Source organism: Echinops telfairi, unplaced genomic scaffold (assembly GCF_000313985.2).
Source record: "Echinops telfairi isolate 266 unplaced genomic scaffold, ASM31398v2 ScPeMD7_7423;HRSCAF=8461, whole genome shotgun sequence".
In the NCBI taxonomy this organism is placed as follows: domain Eukaryota; kingdom Metazoa; phylum Chordata; class Mammalia; order Afrosoricida; family Tenrecidae; genus Echinops; species Echinops telfairi.
This window is the reverse complement of record NW_022111323.1, coordinates 1,006,038-1,026,309: the sequence shown is the minus strand read 5'-3', so window position 1 is coordinate 1,026,309 and position 20,272 is coordinate 1,006,038. Positions and strand designations below refer to the sequence as shown.

The 20,272-nt window shown below is 37.6% G+C and overlaps 1 protein-coding gene and 1 pseudogene across 5 annotated transcripts in view; one reads left to right on the top strand and one right to left on the bottom strand.

The window, feature by feature from the left end:
- Positions 1-20,272, top strand: part of HEPH (hephaestin) — a 150,717-nt gene that overhangs the window by 118,888 nt on the left and 11,557 nt on the right. For 3 of the 5 annotated variants that reach the window (XM_004715438.1, XM_013007924.2, XM_030887708.2), the window contains 2 exons: positions 1,505-1,730; positions 8,513-8,652. In XM_004715438.1, the coding sequence (XP_004715495.1) occupies positions 1,505-1,730; positions 8,513-8,652 (366 nt within the window). The remainder of the gene's footprint in view (positions 1-1,504; positions 1,731-8,512; positions 8,653-20,272) is intronic. The other 2 variants (XM_030887710.2, XM_030887709.2) reach the window with 1 other exon arrangement.
- LOC115872301 lies at positions 10,518-11,414 on the bottom strand (annotated as a pseudogene).

Below are 20,272 nucleotides of genomic sequence, written 5' to 3'. Positions count from 1 at the left end.
AAGAGATCTAAAATTGATGGCAAGGAGGGCGTATAATGCCTGGTGGAGTTCAATCAAGTGCAATACATCCTAGAGGAATCACTGAGAGCTGAATGGAGATTGAGCATGATAGTGGGATAGGAGGAAGGTGAAAGGAAATAGAGGAAAGAAATAGGAGGCAAAAGCTACTTATAGAGGTATAGCTATAGGCATGTATATATGTAAATATATTAATTAAAAAGAAAGGGATAGAGCCTAATGTACATATATTTATATGTTAAATATTAAGATTGCAAACAGACTTTGGGCCTCTACTCAAGGCCTACATTAACACAGGAACACCTTGTTCTAATAATCTGGCACTCTTTGATACTCACCTTCCCACCATGATCATGGAAGACAAAATGGGTGCATAAGCAAATGTGGTGAAAAGAGTAGATGGTGCCCGGCTATCAAAAGATATAACGTCTGTGGTCTTAAAGGATTGGGATTAAGCAAGCGTCCATCTATCAGAGAAGCAAATAAACCCACATGGAAGAAGCACACCAGCCTGTATGATCATGAGTTGTCGGCGGGATAAGGTATCAGGCATCAGAAGAACCCAAAGCAAATAACTATATCGATGCAAATGAGAAAGGATGGAGTGGAGACCCAAAGCCCGTTTGTAGACAATTGGATATCCCCCCCACAAAAGGGCTATAAGGAAGGGATGATTCAACCAAGGTGCAGTGTAGCACCAACAAAACACGCATCATTCCCCTAGTTCCTGAATGCATCCTTCCCACTGCCCTGCCACACTACCAGTTCTAACTTTACAAATCTGGCTAGACCGGAGAACATACATTGGGACAGATAAAAGCTCTCTACATATGGAATTCAGAACAGATAACCCACTCAGAAACAGTAGTGGGAGTAGTGATATCATGAGGGTAGGGGGAAGGTCAGGAGAGAGGAAGGGGGAGGAAGGGGGAACCCATCACAAGATTGGATATATAGCCGCCACTACCACCACCCATGAAGGGAATGAATAGCAGGCATGTGAGTTAAGGAAGACAAGGGACAGTGTAAAATATTAAATAATAACAATATATAATCCATCAAGTATTCATGAGGGTGGGAGAGTAGGGGAGGGAGGGGAAAAAAGAGTAGCTTATACCAAGGGCTCAAGTAGAAAATGTTTTGGAAATGATGATGGCAACATATGTACAAATATGCTTGATACAATTGATTTATGGAATGTTATAAGAGCTGTAAGGGCCCCAAGTAAAATGATTTGAAAAAAATTAGCCATTGTGCTGTGGAGCAGTCTTCTCTGACATTCCTGGAGTCATCATGAATTGCAATAAATGAGCTTTTCAATGAACTTTGGGAGTAAATGTGTTTATAAATGCTTACATTATGATGTAAATGCTTACGTTATGATGAAGTGCTGAGAGCCCCAGTGGGCTTACATGTGAGATTGGTTTTCTGGATTGAACTACCATCCAGGAGACAAAAACAAAATCTCTCTCTCTCTCTCCCCCAGGACATGTATAGTGGTCTGATAGGACCCTTGGTCATCTGTCGAAAGGGCATCTTGGGGCCCCATGGAAGACGAAGTGACATGGATCGAGAGTTTGCCTTGTTGTTCCTGATCTTTGATGAGAACCAGTCATGGTATCTGGAAGAGAATGTAGCAACTCATGGGCCCAGGAATTCAGACCAAGTCAACCTACAAGATGAGGCTTTCTTGGAGAGCAACAAAATGCATGGTCTGTAGACAAGAGCCTACCCTCTCCAAAGAAGTTTTTACTGTTTGGTTGGGATAGTATCTGATAGATCCACTATTATCAAAGGGAGCACAATTTCCAGAGAAGATTACAAGGTGGGAAATTTGAATGACAGTGAAACTAGTACTCCAATATATTCATCATCTTCTCAGGTCATAGCAGAGAGAGATCCAAAGAAACACCAGAAAAAAAGGTTGGTTTTCTCCTGAAACATTCGTTTCTGTATTTGGCTGAGGGAAGCATCCCAGCTACTGGGTTTCAGTTCTGTGTGAGTTTCAGAGCCTGTATAAACCTTTTGGAAGAAAGTTATATCTATATACCATTGTCATTGAGTTGATTCAAAATCATGCTGACCCTATAAGGCAGAGTAGAACTGACTCTGTGGGCTTCCAAGACTTCCAAGTTACACTCTATAGGAATAGAAAGCCTCGTCTTTCTCCCATGGAGTGGCTGGTGGTTTTGAACTGCTGATCTTGTGGTTAGCAGCCCAACTGCTGGCATATGTTTTTATATAGTACACTAGTTAAATGTTGGGCTGATAACCACAAGGCCCACTACTTCAGTCTTGAGTTTAGTCTCACATTATCTTCTTCATCACCATTCTGAATCTAAGATCTGCTTTTTCAATGGAACCAGTTTATTTCGGTTTGTAAAATCAAAGCTTTAATTTACACATAAAAGAATTAGAGGACAGAACCTCAGCATGTGCTTATACTAGATACAAATAATAACTGTTTTATGCTTGTATGATTTGATCTGTGAAGTTTATAAAAAGCAAGAGAAGACACAAATATAAAGGAAGTTTATAAAAAGCAAGAGAAGACACAAATATAAATGGAATGTGTGAAGTGATCTTTCACCATCCCGTCTAGCCTAAGATTATTTATCTGACAATTAATTGTATATTTGATAATGACTCTAGTAAAACTCAAAAGTAGTTTCTCATTGTCCCACAGATTTTAGTTTTTTCCTAAGGTAGAGAGACGGGTTATTAACATTAGAACAAATGCTAAACAGACTACATGGGATGAGTGTTTGGTTCTTCTCAGATCACACACATAGTTGGCTCAGGACAAATAGGGAATGAAAACAATGTTGTTGTTGTTGTTAGATCCCACAGAGTTAATACCAACTCATAGTGACCTTGTACATAAGTACAAGAGAACAAAACAGTGCCCAATCCTGCACCATCCTAACAATTGTAGTTATATTTGAGTCAACTCTTACAGCTACTGTGCCAAATCTATTTATTCAGGGTCTTGCTCTTTGTGTTAGTCTGGGTAGACTAGAGAAATAAATTCATAAACACACATATGTATATAAGGGAGAGGTGTATATACAAGAGGAATTGAACATTGAGAAAACATCACAACCCAGTCCAGTCTAAGGCCATAAGTCTGATATTAGCCCATATGTCCAATACCAATCTATAAAATCCTCTTCAGACTGATGAAACACATGCAATGAAGCTAAATGCAGGACAATCACAAGCCAGTGGGTAGAAAGTCTTTGGGCCCAGTGGCGTTGTAAGCATCTCAGTGCTGTGGCTTCTCCAGCTTCTGAGGTCTGGTTGCATCCATATGACTTGTCTTCTGCAATGTCTCCCACGGAGTAGCAGACAAAGAGATGTCTTCTGCCTCCAAGGAGTAAGTGCCAGATTTCCCAGAATTCTCAGGAGAAGGCCATGCCCACACAGAAGTCTAATTGGCTGTCTCCAGATTGACAGCCTAGACTCCACCCCTCCACTCTTAATCCTTAAATTAACACCAGATTAGGTGACTACCATGATCTTTTTTGCTAGTCCTCTATTTTTCCAAGCATCATGCCATTTTCCAAGGACTGGTGGGTGCCTCCTGGTATATATCCAAAGTTCTAAGGAGCATTCTGGTTGTACTTGTTCAAAGACAGTTTTTGTTGTTGTTGATCTGACAATATTTTCAATATTCTTCACCAACATCATGGTTCAAATGCATCTCTTCTGATCTTCATTATTCATTGCCCGGTTTTCACATGCTTATGAGGCAATTGAAAATATCATGGCTTGGGTTAGGTCACTTCAAAGTGACTATTTGCTCTTTCATATTTTAAAAGAGGGTTTTTTTGCAACAGATTTGCCCCCATGCAATTCATCTGTTGATTTCTTAACTGTTTCCATGAGCATTGGTTGAGGATCCAAGAAAAATTCAATTCTCTGTGACTTCAATCTTCTCCATCTATCATAATGCTGCTTATTGGTCCAGTTGTGAGAATATTCATTTTCTTCCATACTGAAGGCTTTAGTTTTTTATCTTCATCAGTAAGTGTATCAAGTTCTCTTCATTTTCAGCCAGCAAACTTATGCCACCTCTATATTATGTTTTTAATGAGCCATCCTCCGATCCTAATGCCACGTTCTTTATTCTTCTCAGAGGATTTGCTCAACACACAGATTAAACAAGTATGGTTAAACAATACACCCCTGAAATACACCTCTCCTGATTTTAAACTGTTCAATATACACTCTCTCTATTTGAATTACTGCCTCTTGGTCTATGTGTGTGTTTTTCAGGAGTACAATAAAAGTGTTATGGAATTCTCATTTTTTCATAATGGTATCCATAGTTTGTTATAAACAATGTAGTGGGATGTTTTGCCATAGTCATTGAAACCCATGCAAGCATCTTTCTGGTATTCTCTGCTCTCAGCCAGGTTTCATCTGCCATCAACAATGATAATTCTCATTCTGAGTCTTCTAAATTAGGTTTGAATTTTTGGGCTCTCCCTATCAATGTACTGTTGAAACTGTTGTTGAATGGTCTTCAGCAAAATTTTAGTTACATGTGATATTACTGATATTGTTTGATAAATTATGCAGTGAACCCTTGTTTATCGCGGTTAATCGGTTCTAGACCCTACCGTGATAAATGAAATTCCGCGAAGTAGGATTCCTTATTTGTAAATCAAATATTTTCGTAGTTAGAGCATAGAGGACATGAAAAAACACCCTTTAGTCACCATTACACTCGTATTACCCAATTTATTAAACGAAAAAGGGAAAATACAGTAAAACATTTTGGACGTTACAATTATCATTTATTATTTATTATATTATTTATGGCATCTAGTTTACAGTATTACATATTTCACATACAGTTTTATTATACATAGTTCTTACAAATACTGTAATCAATAGCCTATGAAATGACTTAAGGGATGTACTCTACAGGTGGGTCGCCGTCTTTTTCCTCTGAAGGAGCGGGTGTAGGCAGTGGGTGCTGTTACGCAAAAACCGCGATAGAGTGAAGCTGCGGAAGTCGAAGCGCGAAGTGGCGAGGGTTCACTGTATTCTTTTCAGTTACCTTTATTTGGAAGGCACACAAATATGATTCTTCTAGGTAGTTGGGCAGGTAAATGTCTTCCAAATTTCTTGGTATAACTGTTGAGTGCTTCCAATTCTGTATCAATTTATTGAAACATTTCAATAGATATTCCATCAATTTCTGGACCCTTGTTTTTCGACAATGCGTAATTTATCTTCAATGCTATTTTTTCTTGATCATATGATACCCCTTGATATGGTTGAACACTGACCAATTCTTTTTGAATCAGTGTCTTGTGTACTCTTCCAATCTTCTTTTGATGCTTCCTATAACTCTCAATATTTTGCCCATGCTGTTGTTGTTAGGTGCCGTCAAGTCAGTTCTCACCCATACTGACCTAATGCACAACAAAACAAAACATTGCTCAGTCCTACATCATCCTGACAATTGTTCTTATGTTTGAGCCCATTGTTGAAGACATCTCATTGTTGATCCATCTTGTTGAGGACCTTAGTCTTTTTTTGATACCCCTCTACTTTACCAAGTATGATCTCATTCTCCAGGGACTGATCTCTCCTGACAATGGGGTATTGAATAAATATAAGCTGCATTAAAGTCCTAGGTGAAAAACAAATCTCTGGGAGTTGATGGAATGCCAGTCAATATGTTCTGCATGAGCACAGTGAAGTGTTCTGGAATTCCCATTGTTCTCAAAGCTATCAATAGTTTATTGTCCGCAGAGTCAAATGCCTTTGCCTAATCAATAAAACACAATCTTTGGCATTCTCTGCTTCCATCCGAGAGCCATCTGACATCAGCAATGACACCCCTTCTTCCATGTCCTCTTCTGAATCCAGGCTGAACCTCCGGCACCAAGTCTTCTAAACTTGCCCATAGCATCCTTCAATATTATCACTAGAGGTTTGAATTTTTTTCTTCATTTCTCTCAGTTTGAGAAAATGTTAAGCATGCTTTCAGCCCTTTGGTTTTCAAACTTCCTGTCTTTCAATATTTTATTATAGACTTCACTCTTTTTTCTCAAGCTGCCTTTGACATTTTCTGTTCAGCTCTTCATTATTTTTTCATTTGCTTTGGCTACTGTATTCCAAGAGAAAGTTTGAGAGTCTCTTCTGAAATTTGCTTTAATCATTTCTTTCTTTCCTGTCTTTTTGTTTACTTTTTCTTTCTTCATGTATGACGTCTTGATGTTATCCCATAACATGTCTGATCTTCAATCATTATAGTTAAATCCATTATATCTTTTCTTGAAATTAGCTCTAAATTCAAGTGGGTTATACTCAAGGTCATATTTCTGCTCTCCTGGACTTGTTTCATTTTCTTCAGCTCCAACCTGGACTATTAAGCAATTGGTTGTCTGCTCTGAAATTGAACCCAGCTTTATTTCAGCCAATGATATCGCACCTTTCCAGAGTCTCTTGCATAGATATGTACATATTGTCCATTTGATTCCTGTGTATTCCTTCTGATGAGGTCCATTTATATGGTTGCCATTTATGTCATTGAAAATAGGTATTTGCAATGAATACATCTTCAATATTACAAAATTTGCTCATGTGGTCTCTAGCTTCATTTCAAGCTAGAAATCAAGGCCATATTTTCCAACTACTGATCCTTCTTCTTTATCTTTAAATTTCACAGTCCAATTGTTAATAATTATTAATGCATTTTAATTGAAGTGTTTTTCATTTCTGCTGCAGTAGTTACATAATCTGTTGTCAATTTGACACTTATGAATGAAGGGGTGGAGTTTAGCCTGTCAATCAGGTTTCAGCTTGATGACCTCATTTGGAGGCACTAAGGAGATAAACAGCTCGCTGGGGTGAGATACGTGCTCACTCCCTGTGAGACATTCCTGCGGACAAGACACATGGAACTACACTAGAGCTCTGGAGCTGATGGAGCCACATGGAGTCCCTTTCCAGTGCTAAGATACTTACAATGCCACTGGATCCACAATACTTTCCCACCCACTGGCCTGTGATCTTCCTGAATTCAATGTCATTGCATGTGTTTTGTGAGCCTGTAGAGGACTTTATAGATTGGTACTGGACATATGAGCTAATATCAAGCTTATGGACTTGACCTGGACTGGACTGGGATGTTTTCTTAATGTACAATTACTCTTTATACAAACCTTTGTTATACACATATGAGTATCTATGAAATTGTTTCTCTAGTCAACCCACACTAGTGCATCTGCCAAAATACTAGTCCTAGAATATTGATCTTTATGGGATTCATTTCATTTTTGACAACTTCCAGTTTTCCTAGATTCACACTTCATACAATCAATATTTCAATTATTTACGGATATTTACAGCTGCTTTCATTTTTCATCATACCCCATCAAACTACTTTGTCAACTACTTTGAGGGGACAGCTCTTCCTGAGGTGTTTTTGTTTTGTTTCACTTTGAAGAGAAACAATTTTAAAGGGGCTGAGTTGAACATGTTTACCTTTTTCTCATATTCACAAGTTGGTAGGGATAGTTATAGTGAGAGGCTAGAAAACTTCCTTTTTATTTATCCTCTTGAAAGAGCAAAGTGGAAATTACTTTTCTCTATGAGAGCATGCCAGTGAATGGTTTGGTTATTTTGAAGCATATGTGGCCTGGAAAGAAGCAGAAGATAGATCTATGTATTGATATCAATTTGAGTTCCAGGGATATATCTAATCTGTTTTGAACATTTATTGTGACTCATTTATCTGCTGGGTATTCTGAAAAAAAATTTATAATATTATAGTACAATATAGTAAGGAAATGATACTATTATAGTGCATATGTGTTCATTTCCTACTTAAGATCCTATTGTTTAATTGGAGATGTGAGTGTCTACACAGTGTAATATAACTAAAAGTAGAAGGCAATTTCTGGTGAAATACAAGAGTGATAGAGACAGGGCTAGAGGAGTTCAAAAATAGAGGAGGATAAAAAAATGAGAATGATTGAGAGGAACTAGGGTATTAGAAAATATTTCTTGGGAAATTTGAATGTTTGACTAGGCTTTGTAAAGATGGTGACACAGAAGCAGGGTTTCTGGAAGGGAAGCCCATAAACATGAGTATAGATGGAGATGACATGCATGCAACATATGGAGCATGGTAAAGGAATCATGCTGTTTGGAATGTGTTGGGAAGGGAAATGAATCTGAAAAGGTGGTTTGGACTTATATTTAAATAACTTTGTTAACTAAACCTGATCTTTTGAGCAAGAGGGAGCTATTAAAATATTTCAAGCAGTAGTCTGACATGGTCATATTTGTTGCTAAGGATGATATATCTGATAACACCATTTATCAGTGGTGTTACAACACAAGGAAGATAGATTAGAAAGGGACAGGCAGATAAGATAAGTTAGGAGGTCACTGTTATCATGAAAGATGACAGGGGAGTGGTAATAGATAATCAAAAGAAGATATGTAAAAATGTTTTCTTCTTTTACAGCTATCAATGGAAAGCTCTATGCCAACCTCAGAGGTCTTACCATGTACCAAGGAGAACATGTGGCCTGGTATATGTTGGCCATAGGCCAAGATATTGACCTACACACTGTACACTTCCATGCAGAGAGCTTCCTGTATAGGGTAAGTTGAAAAGTGAGCCGAATTCCTCAGAAATGGTTAGAGGAGAATATAGCCATTGAGGAGGAAAAGAATAACAAAGAATGAAGTGATGAGTATTTAAAAGAGCAAGCCTCATGCATGAAAAGTTGAGCTGTGCATTATAGTTTGACTGTATATTTATGGGTCAGTTATTTCCCATTAGACCTTAGCTTTCACTTAAATGGAAGGAAGAAAATAGTGACTAATTTACATAAGAGAGAAAGAGAGAGATTGAAAAAACCACAGTAATAGACTCTCAGTCCAGACCTCCAGATTTTATGAGTCATTATCTTAAGAACAAGTGGAATCTCTGAAAAGACTCAATCCAGTATGACAAGGGCTTCAGTTGAGCTACAAGGACCAATATAGGCTAATTTTTTTACAGTTTTATTGACATATAATTCACACGCTATATAATTCAATAGTTTAAACATATTAAAAAAGAGTTGTCCAATCATTACCACAATCAATTTTAGAGCATTTTCTTTATTTATATAATCATTATTATTAGCTCCCTATTTCCCCCAGCCTACCCTTTCATAATCCTAAGAAACTATAAATTCAGTTATTATCTCTACAAATTTATTTTCGTACCTGGATGTCATATAAATAAAAACATACAACCCCCCACACTCCCCAAACAACAATAGCAAAATAAAACACAGAAAAATCTCAATCCAAGAAAAAGCAGAAAAATTAAAACTAATTGAAATGGGTCAAAAGGGAGAACACATGATAAGGTGTTAAATTTTAACCTAACTACAAGGTATATCAGAATTAACTCACTTTCCAATGTGCTCTTGCTGATACCAAGGCTATTCTCATCTCTAATCAATGTTGAGAAGGTATTCATGAGAGGCTTATTCCACATGGGGATGCTGCAAAAGGATGGTTCAGTTTTAGCTGTCATCCATAACCTTCTGCAAACTAGGTACCAGAATTTAAGCTCTAATACAGTTCCTTTGTCTGGTCTTGGATTTTATTATTTACAATCCTTGGGTCACAGAGGCTTGTGTGCTTCTTCCACGTAAGCTTAGGTGGCTGCTTGTTTTAAGAATAGTCTTCAAGACCCCAGATCCTATTCTTTCTGATAGCTGAGCACTATCTTGTTTCTTCACCACAATTTGCTGTAGCACGCACATCTTCCGTGATCTCCTCATGAAGGTGAACATCAAGCAGGACAATGTCTTGAGAACTAACTCTTCTTAGATTGGGGCTGTAATTAAGCATCTATGGCTTATATATTTCTGTGGTTCACCTTAAAGACATAATTATTATTTTATGATAGACAACATTATCAACTATCCCGGTGGAACAGAAGGTAATTCTATTGATATTGTCATTAATTTAGTCAATGGTATGGAATTTAAAACACTGTTGAGAAAAGGAAATTTTACAAATATAGGCCAGTTATGAACTGCAATACATGAATTGTTAACTTGTACACATTAAATTCGTACATAACTGGACACTATTTACAAAAACAATAGGAGTTAATGGTAGGGCAAAACTTTCAATGATATTCATACATAAAGGCAGAACCAGATTAATACATGTCATAATAAAGTCAGGAGGGAATTAAAATAGTCAATATATTGTAGTCCTGGACTACTATTCATGGTCTTTGGCCCACTGCTTTATTGGGTTATTTGTGGGTTTTTTCATTGAGGTGTTGCAGAAGTCTATATATTTTAGAAATAATCCATTTGTTCATTGTGTTTCTGCTAAAGTGTTGAAAAAAAGTCCTAGTGCTTTTATTAATATTGGTTGAAAATACAGAGTCATGAGGGAAAAGTGTTTTTTGCTTTGTCCTCAGGGACTGTTTGTGCACCAGCAGTCCTGACATCCTAACCTGCCAGTTCTGGGACCGGCAAATGGTCCCCACCTCCCAGCAGATTTACTTCAGAATTTGCTTCTGTTACATCTTGCCAGTAAGGAATCAGCAAGGGCAGGGGAGAGAGCTTCCTCTCCAAGAGAGGCCACAGGTGTGAGAGGAGAAATTCATTTCCCTTTGGTGACAAATGTAGTCCATCTGATAAGAAGGATGAGAAATCCTGATTACCCTCCTGCATCAGGGTCCACAGGTCGAGTGCATCAGTCCTGCAGGCTTGAGCTACTTGTAAACGGGCCTTGGCATATTCACCCGTAACCAAGTTTAGGCGATTTAATTTGCAACCTTGTAGGATGCACTCCTTTTCCCAGCTGTCTCACAAAGAGGCGGCGGCGTGATGAGGGTCACTCAGTTCTCCGGGATTTCCACAGACTTCAGGTACTGCACCATGCTCTTGAAATTGTCCAGGTACTCCTCCAGCGGATGTGTTGCTTAGGATTCTCATCTTTTAAAGCACTGTCATTGGCACCAAAGAAAACTGTAACTGCTACAGGGCGGTCCAGACTACTACCCTTCCCAATGATTCTCGGGAGAATGATTTTGGCCCATCTGGTATTATAGCCTGGGTGATGGAGTCTCCAAAGAGCAATACGCTAGGCCAAAGCAGGGAGCTCCGACAGCCGGCTGCCTCAGAGAGTGCCATGATGGCGGCACGAGTTCGCGCCGAGGGCACAGCTGTTTTTGTTCTTTTGATGAATTATTTGATTTACCTAAGTGTTTTATTTTTAGTAGATCCTGGGCATCTATTTTGTCTTCGGTTGTGCTTCCTGCAAGTGTATGGCCCTGAAGTTGTTCCAATTTTCTCATTGATGATCACTATAATCTGGGATTTATGTTGAGGTCTCTGACCCATCTTGAGTTCGTTTTTGTGCATGGGGTGAGGTGCATCACCATCTGCGGATGGAGATCCAATTTGGCCAGCACCACTTGTGGAAGAGGCTGTTTCTTTACCATTTAATGCTTTGTTTTGTTTTGGGGTTTTTTTGTCCCTTTGTCAAAAGTTGCCTGTAGGTGGATGGATTTGTTTTCTGGACTTTCTATTCTGCTCCATTGATCTGTGTATCTATTATTATAGCAGTACCGGGCTGTCTTAATTATTGTGGCTGTTTTGAGGTATTATATTATGAGACATCCTACTTTATATTACTTTTTTAAAGTTTTTGTTCATCTTAGGTCTTTTCTTTCTCCATATGAAGTTAGTAATTGGTTTTCCCTTTTCTCTAAAGAACAACTGGGACTTGGCTCAGAATTCTGTTGTATTTTTAGATTGCTTTGACTACTATTGACATTTTCACAAAATTACATCTTATGCATGAATATAGGATATTCTTTCATTTGTGTAAGTCTCCTATTGACTTCTCATAGTGTTCTGCAGTATTCTTTGTGCAGGCCTTTTGTTTCATTTGTTAAGTTTATTACCAAATATTTCATTTTCAGTGTGGCAACTGTTGGCATAGTGGATAGGAGTGGACTGCTAACCACAAGGTGAGCAGCCTCTCAGGAAAAAGAACAGGCTTTCTTATCTCAAAGGTTTACAGTCTTGTAAACTCAAAGGGGCAGTTATCTACTCCAGAGAAGTAAGGTTTTTTTTGTTTTTTCAATTGTAAATAATATTATTTTCTTTGTTTCCAAAACATTTTATTAGGAGATAATCCAGACATCATACCATTCCATAGTTCAACCATATCAAGTACTAGTGTACAATTGCTACCACAATCAGTTTAAAAACATTTTCTTCCTTCTTTAACCCTTAATCTAATTATTGTCTCTATAGGTTCATCAATTCTGCATTTTATGTACAAAAAAAAAAAACAGGGAAAAAATTTAAAAGATTCAAGAAGGATATCTGCAATGAAAAAATATATCAGAGATAAACACCAATATGAAACACACACACAGAGAAAATATAGAAAACCACATCGAGCCCATAATGTATCAGTCGGTGATCAAGTGACAAGATTTTACCTGTTCAAGAAGGTTCATCATTTTATTTTTGAAAACAGTTTTATTAGCACTTCACCCACACATCATACAATTAATTTCAATCTTATCAAGAAGAGTTGTACAATTATCACCACATTCAATTCTAGAACATTTTCTTCTTTCTTGTACACATTGGTATCCATGTACTTATTTTTTCTAATTGTGGCAAAACTATACACAAGAAAAGATTCTGCAATTCAACAACTTCTACATGTATAATTCAGTGCCATTGATTATACTCTGTGTTGTATAACCATTATTGATGTCATTTTCCAAATTATTCCAACACCATTAAAATAAACTCAATGCCCCCTAAGCAACAATTCTTTCTCCTTCACCCATGGTAACTACTGGTAAAGTGTGCTTTCTTTTCTTTGTTTTTTAGTAGTTTTCTCGACATAGTATTCACATATCATCTACTTCCATGGTGAAATTATTTTTTTTAAGTTGTATATACATCATCACAATCACTTTTAATGTTCCCTCCCCCTCCCACATTCATACTTTGCTCCCTAAATTTCCTAACCCTCTACACTCCCAACCCCCTTCACATCCCCAATAAAGCATTGCAATATTTATTGTCTCTATAACACAAACTGGGAAACTCTACAAAAACAATAAGATGTAAAAACAAAACAGCAACAAGAAAATGGTAATAATAATATAATCATAAAATATCTATAAAGAGTAAGAAAGAAAAACTACTATCAATATTTTTAAAGCTAGAGAATTTTCTGTTATGGAACATACAAGAAATATTGGAGCCTAAAGCAAATTCAGGTTGTCAAGAGGGAGGTCAACTGATCAAGTATCATTATGTCATGGTTCAATTTACCATGATCAAATTTAAAATAATCTGTCTGATAGTAAAGCTGTTTGAGTCCCTTGGCTGTGACTAGAAGGTATCTGCCAGAATTTAATCTAACTTGGTAGTCTGCAGATGGATTTTGAGCTCCCACTGTCCTCCATAACCTACTACAAATTGGTGTTCACAATTTAAGTTCTGACACTTTTCCCTTTATCATATTTTGATTAAATTATTGTCATCTTTGGATCACACAAGGTGATGTGCTTCTTTGATGTAGACTTAGTTGCCACCTCATTTAAATGGCTGCTTGATTGAATACAGACCTTTAAGACCCCAGAAACTATTCCAGTTGATAGCCAGGCACCATATACTGTCTCCACCACACTTTGCTGAAGGACCCTTATCTTCAGTGATCATTTTATGAGGCCAAGTATGAAGCAGGGCTATGTTATAAGAACTAAGGGTTACTGTATTGGCGTTAGAGATAATGGGGAGCCGAGAATTCATCTGCTTGGCCATGGGTTATGAAACTCTGGTTTACTTTGGAGGTCGTATTATGAGAAAAAATAAAAACCAACAACAACATAACAATAATAAAATAAACAAACAAAAAGCAAATAAACAAAAAAAACATTGATGCAACAAAGAAATACATTGTCAATCATACCCCAGGGGTATAAGGCAATTGCATTGATCACATCCGTAATTTTTCCAATGGCATAGAATTTAAGATATTGTTTATATGAGGATTTTATGTGAGTGTAGTCCAACTGTCAGCCGCAATACTTGAGTTGTTGCTTTTCACAGATTGATTTCTCAATTGTTTGAGCTTAGTTTACATTGAGCATGGAGATTGGTGCTAGGGAAAAATTTCTTCTTCCATTTTTACAAGCACAGATCATTGCCTATCAGATTGAAACAGTCATATTAATGCAAGGAGAGGATTGAGCTATTAAATATATGGTGGTCCTTGGTTTCCTTGTATTGAACACCACTAACAAAGGGATCTCACTCAAGGTCCAAGGACTACCATTTCCACAGTCTGTAGGTGGTCATCCTTTGCTTCCTTTCCCATCAGAGTATTTCAGTCCTAAGTCCAAGGGTACAGGGAGTTTTAAGGTAGGATTCAGTTCATTCAGTCGGGCTTCTACATTGAGTCCTTCTGGTGTGGCCCTTAGGGGACTTCCTGTAAGGTCATAGTATTTAGTTCATGGCATGGTTCACCAAGGGTTGGGTAGAAACATATTTGCAGTGTTTAGCCAGGAACATAAAATCGAGTTTATTGTCCCTTTGTGTTCCCTACAATTACAGTTTAGCATCCCATCAAGATGTGAGGTTCCTTCGTCCCATTTACCCACCATACCCACCAACAGAAATATCAGTTCCTCCTCTAAAATGTGGATGCTCCCCTTCCCTAGTCTTAACTTGAGATCTTCTAATAAGGTTCTCCTCTCATTCCTTGGAGGGTACTGTTGATTTGTAACAACCATCGTGAAGGAGTGACCCCAGCCAATGAGAAGTCTCCTCTTTCAAGGTGATTCTTACGAGGTGCACATAGGAGGGGTGATGTACGGTTTATGGCCAGTAGGTAGCTTTTGTACCCTTTGGCTTGGGAATTGTTCTCTAAGATTTGTTTAATTGATGTTTAACTTAGTTGGTAATGGGGCCTGCCCCTAAGAGAGTTTTATACATAAGGCAAGTGCACATTCTGAAAGCATCCCAACCCAGTGTTTTCCAAACCCATAAGTTCAACATTAGCCCATATGTCTGACACCAATTTACAAAGTCCTTCTCAATCTCACAAAACACACTCAGTGATGCCTACTGCAGAAGGAAAGCCAAATTAGTGAGTGTGTAAGCATCTCAGCACTGGCAGGGGTCTCTACATGACTGCTCCAGCACCTAGGGCTGCACCGGGATAGGTCCATGTGGCTTCTCCTCAGGGTTGTCTTGCAGGAAGTGAACCATGCAAACTGAAGCAGGGAACAGGCTAAGGCAGCTGCACCCTGGTTTAACCATCAGAAAGCAAGAGATCCAAGAACTGGAAAGGTGAGGCTCACTGAGCCATTTATTGCTCCTGCCTTCAATTAATCCCACATGAGTTTATCTGCCAGGTTGACACAATAAACCTTAACTTTCTCAGGTAGTATGTTATTTTACTGACTTGTGCTCTTAAAGATGTCAGAGTAGGGTTGAGATTAAGGCTAGGGGGATGATTTTGGTGTCTTGTATGGATGAGAGTCTTTTTTTCTTGTGATTTAAGTTAATTACCTTAAGGGAATAGACCTCTGGTGAATCATTTCAAAAGGGATGGGGTTTGCTTTTTTTGAATGATGCAGTTAACCCAGTGGTGTTGGAGAAATGGAGTGAATACCTGACAACTACCTACATGGTCTAGGAGGGAGGAATGAAGCACTAAATGATTCATACGGCAGGTCACTTATCTGGGTGGCTTAAGGTGCTGACCAGGAGCTGGAGTCATGGGAAAGAGGATGAATAGATTTGTATGTGAGCTGGGAGTGACTTCTGGGACCTAAGGTTTTGTCTCAGGCCCAAACTCCATGCCTGTGTTTTGTAACACTGCTGTTTCATTTTCTTCTTGTATTGTTATGCAAATAGATTTTTTAAATGCCCCTTGTATGTTTTAAGTGTTACCCAAGAAGGTTTTGTGGGTTTTTTTTAAGCGTTTTGAGTGTCTTAAGATGGGGAGTGGGGCATGCAAAACTGTACATCAGGTAAGAGGAATTAGTTTTGTCAAATGGGACTGGAGCTCCCCTGACAGTTGCTATGCCTGTTATTGGGGAGTTAGGGTTGTGAGGGCATCAGACTGGAGTTCACTTGACTTAGACTGAAACAGCCTGTGGCTGGTCTTATAGAGCTATGTCCTTGCAGCTCAGCCACTCTGCCACCCTAGCTAGCTCCTGGACCAGGAAAATTCGTTCAGGAGATTTTGGAATCTGTTCTCAGCTGGCTAGTGTTGAGGACTGATGATAAGGTGGAGTCTATCATCAGAGGTTGCTGTTCTTTTATTTTAATATATTAGTGTCTACTTATCTCTATGCTGAGAATCCTGAGGTCTGGAAGTGTAGGATATCCCTCTCTGTAGAACTTCTCTTCTTGTCTCTGCGGAGTCCCTCCCATGTGTGCTGCTTGGTCGCCATCTTGCTCCAGAACTGTCTTCTTGTGTTTGTCATTTTTATTCTACCATAGTCATCTCTCTAATACTCTGTTTGGTAATGAATTTATTTCCATCTCTCAGTTATGGTTAAAGAGAAAACACCAGAAGTTTATTTCTTATGTAGATTTCATAAATGTATTTTGGGCTTCTACTGTCATCCATAGAGTTCTGCAAACTAGTAGCTAACAGTTGAAACTCTGATGCTATTCCCTCTTTCAGTTTTGGATTTACAATCCTTAGGTCACAGATGTTGATGGGCTTATTCCATGTGGATTTAGTTGACATCTCATTTAGATGGTGGTTTGTTTGCAAAAAAAGCCTTTAAGACCCCAGGCACTATTCTATCTGATAGCTGGACACCATGTAATATCTTCACACTTTGCTATAGTAACCATATCTTCTGCGTTTTCTTCATGAGGGCAAGTATCAGGTGGGGCCATCTCATAAGAACAAATTGTTCTTAAACTGAAGCTAGAATTAAGTGCATGCCCCAAATCCATTCCTGTATCAATATTTTTAATCTGGCTCTGGCTCTGCCTGGAGACCTCAATTTTAATTTATGTTATCAAATCTTATTGACATCTCCCTGGTACATAAGGAGGTCTTCTTTTACTAATGTCATTGATTATCCCATGGGACTAAATTTTTAAGCATTGTTGAGAGAGGGAGATTGAATCAGTGTAGTCTAACCACATGTTGCAATACCTGAATTACTTGCTTGTACAGAATAGAACCTTACATGGTTGGATGCTATTTACACACACAATGGGAGTTAGTTGTCAGGCAAATTTTTTAATAATTTTCACTGACAAAGTCAATCACCGATCTGCCAGAATAATGCGCATCTCAATACAGCAAGTAAGACATTAATCTTGGTATAGCTGTCATCTGCTTCTTCACATACCATGCAGTTTCTGTCTTAAATCCTCAGGTGTTTTCTAAGTAGAGTCTAGTCCACCTAATGGAGTTTCCACATCAGATCCCTCTGTTATGGCCTTTGGAGCATGTTGTGTGTCTTGAAAAAAATCCAGGATTCAATGCTCCAGTGTTCTATGACACTTGACCTGAGTCCCAAGGGTGTGTACAGAAACCCTGGGCAATGTGGCTTATTAGGTGCACATTGGCAGAGATACTCCACACTTAGGGCCCTTAAAAGCATTGTTAGTCATTTTGTTCCTCTATTTGGAAGTTGTCCTCCCCTTGTGTTAGGCCAGAGCTTTATATCAATATGTAATTATTTGAGAGAAGACTTGATATAAAGCTCTGTTTTACACATATATGAATGTCACTAGATTTGTTTCTTTAGTTAACCTGGCTATTGGTAGAATAAAGTAGGTATAACCAGGCTGTGACCTGATTGACAAATGAGATTCCACCCTTTTACTCTTAGTATCCTCAAGCTGACATGAGATTATGTAACTACCATAGGGTGAAGTATCGGTCTTGTTTTATTCTTTTGCAAATGGATATCCAGTTTTTCCAGCATCATTTATTGAGAGGAGCATCTCCAATAATGCTTATTGGGTCTTTGTCAAAACTTAGTTGTCTATAGGTAGATGCTTTTATTTTTCGGATTTTTGTCCTGTTCCATTGGTCTATGTATCTATTATTACACCAGTACCAGGCTGTTTTGACAACTGTGGTTATGTACTGTTTTGAAGTCAAGTAGTGTAAGACCACCTACTTTCTTCTTCTTTTAGAGAAATTCTTTGCTTATCCTGAGCTTCTTTTCCATTTCTTTAAAGAATGATGTTGGGATTTTTATATGGATTGCACTCAATTTGTAGATTAGGTAGTATTGACATTTTCACAATATGAAGTCTTCTTATTTATGAACACAGAATATTCCTCCAATTGTGTAGGTCTCTTGGTTTCTTGCAATAATGTTCTGTAGTTTTCTTAGCACAGGTCTTGTTTCTTTAGTTAGGTTTATTCTTAGACATTTGAACTTTTGTGGGGTTATTTTTAGTGATGTTTTCTTGATGCATTTTTTAGAATTCTCATCACTAATACATAATAATCCAATTGATTTCTGCTTGTAAATCTTGTCTTTTTCTTTTCTAAATTTTTCAAATATTTCCAACAATCTTATTGTGGACACCATGGAGTTCTCTCTATATAAAATCATGTCATCTGCAAATAGTAAAAATGTCACTTCTTCTTTGCCCAATTATAATCCATTAATGTCTTTTTGTTGTCTTATGGTTTGACCAGGACTTCCCGCAAAATGTTGAATAAGAGTGGAAATAAAAGACATCCTTGTTCGGTTCCAATATTCAGTGGGAATGTTTCTAACATTTCTCCATTGTGTGTGATATTGGATGTTGGTTTTTCTTTATTATGATGAAGTATTTCCCTTCTATCCTATCTTTTTAAGTGCTTTTATTAGGAATGAATGTTGGATATTTTCAAATTTTTTTCTGCATCAATTGATATGATCATAGGGTTCTCACTCTTTTTCTTGTTTATGTGGTAGGTTACATTGTTTTTTGAATATTTAACCATCCTTGCATCTCTGGTATGAATCCAACTTGGTCATGATGTATTTTTTTTATAGGTAGTTGGATTCTATTGGCCAAGATTTTATTGAGAATTTTTGCATCTATTTCCACAAGGAATATTGGTGTATTCTGTCTTAGTGGGGTCTTTACCTTGTTTTGTTATCAAGGTTATGTTAGCTTGGTAGAATTAGTTTTAACTTTTCTCAGAATTCTTGGTAGAATTCTCCTCTGAAGCCATTTGATCCTGGGTTCTTTTTGGTTGGGAGTGTCTTGATGACCTTGTCTATTTCTTCTTCTAATATGGACCTCTTCATGTTATTGGTGTCCATCTGCATTAATTTGGGAAAAGTGTGTATTTCTATGTGTTTGTCCATGTCTTCTAGATTATCAATTTGTTAGAATAGTCTTTCATAATACTGTGTAATTATTCTTTTTGTTTCATTTGGATCTGTTGTGATGCCAGCTGTTTCATCTGCAATTCTAGATCTTTCTTTTTGTTTGTTAATTTTGCTAGTGGTTTCTCAATATTGTGCATTAATTGCTATAAACTGACTTCTGATAAGTGTCTTTGGTATGTCCTATAGGTTTTGGTATGTTGTGTTGTCATTTTAATTTGTTTCTAGGAGCCTCCTAATTTTGTCTCTTATTTGGACTAATATCCAATCTTTTTTGAAAAGTATTTTGTTGATTCTCCATGTGCTTGTCCGTGTTTTTTTCCTATTATTTCCATTGTTGATTTCCAGTTTTACAGCATCTTGTTCTGCAAAGAAAGTTTGAGTGATCTGTATATGCTTGAATTTGTTAAGTTTTGCTTTATGGCCTAGCATACGGACTATTTTAGAATAGGAGCCATGGGTAGGGAATAACTTGTATTTTTTTTGCTGTTACTATGGGAATTCTGTAAATATCTAAGATATTTAGTTTTTTTATTGTGCTGTTCTGCTCTCCAGTGCCTTTGTTGAGTTTCTTTCCTGTTGATCTTTCCTTGAGTGGTATGTTGAAGTAGCCTACTATTATAGTTGATCTGGTGATTTATTTTTTCATTTCCTTGAGGATTTTGTTGATATATAGCGAGGGTCGTCCATTGGACACATATATGTTTATTATGGCTATGTGTCCTTGGTTGTTGATCCTTTGATCAATATATAATGTCTATTTTGCTTCTCATTATGTCATTTATTTTGAATTATAATTTGTTGGAGATTACTACTGCCACCCTTGCTTTTAAAAATTGACATTAA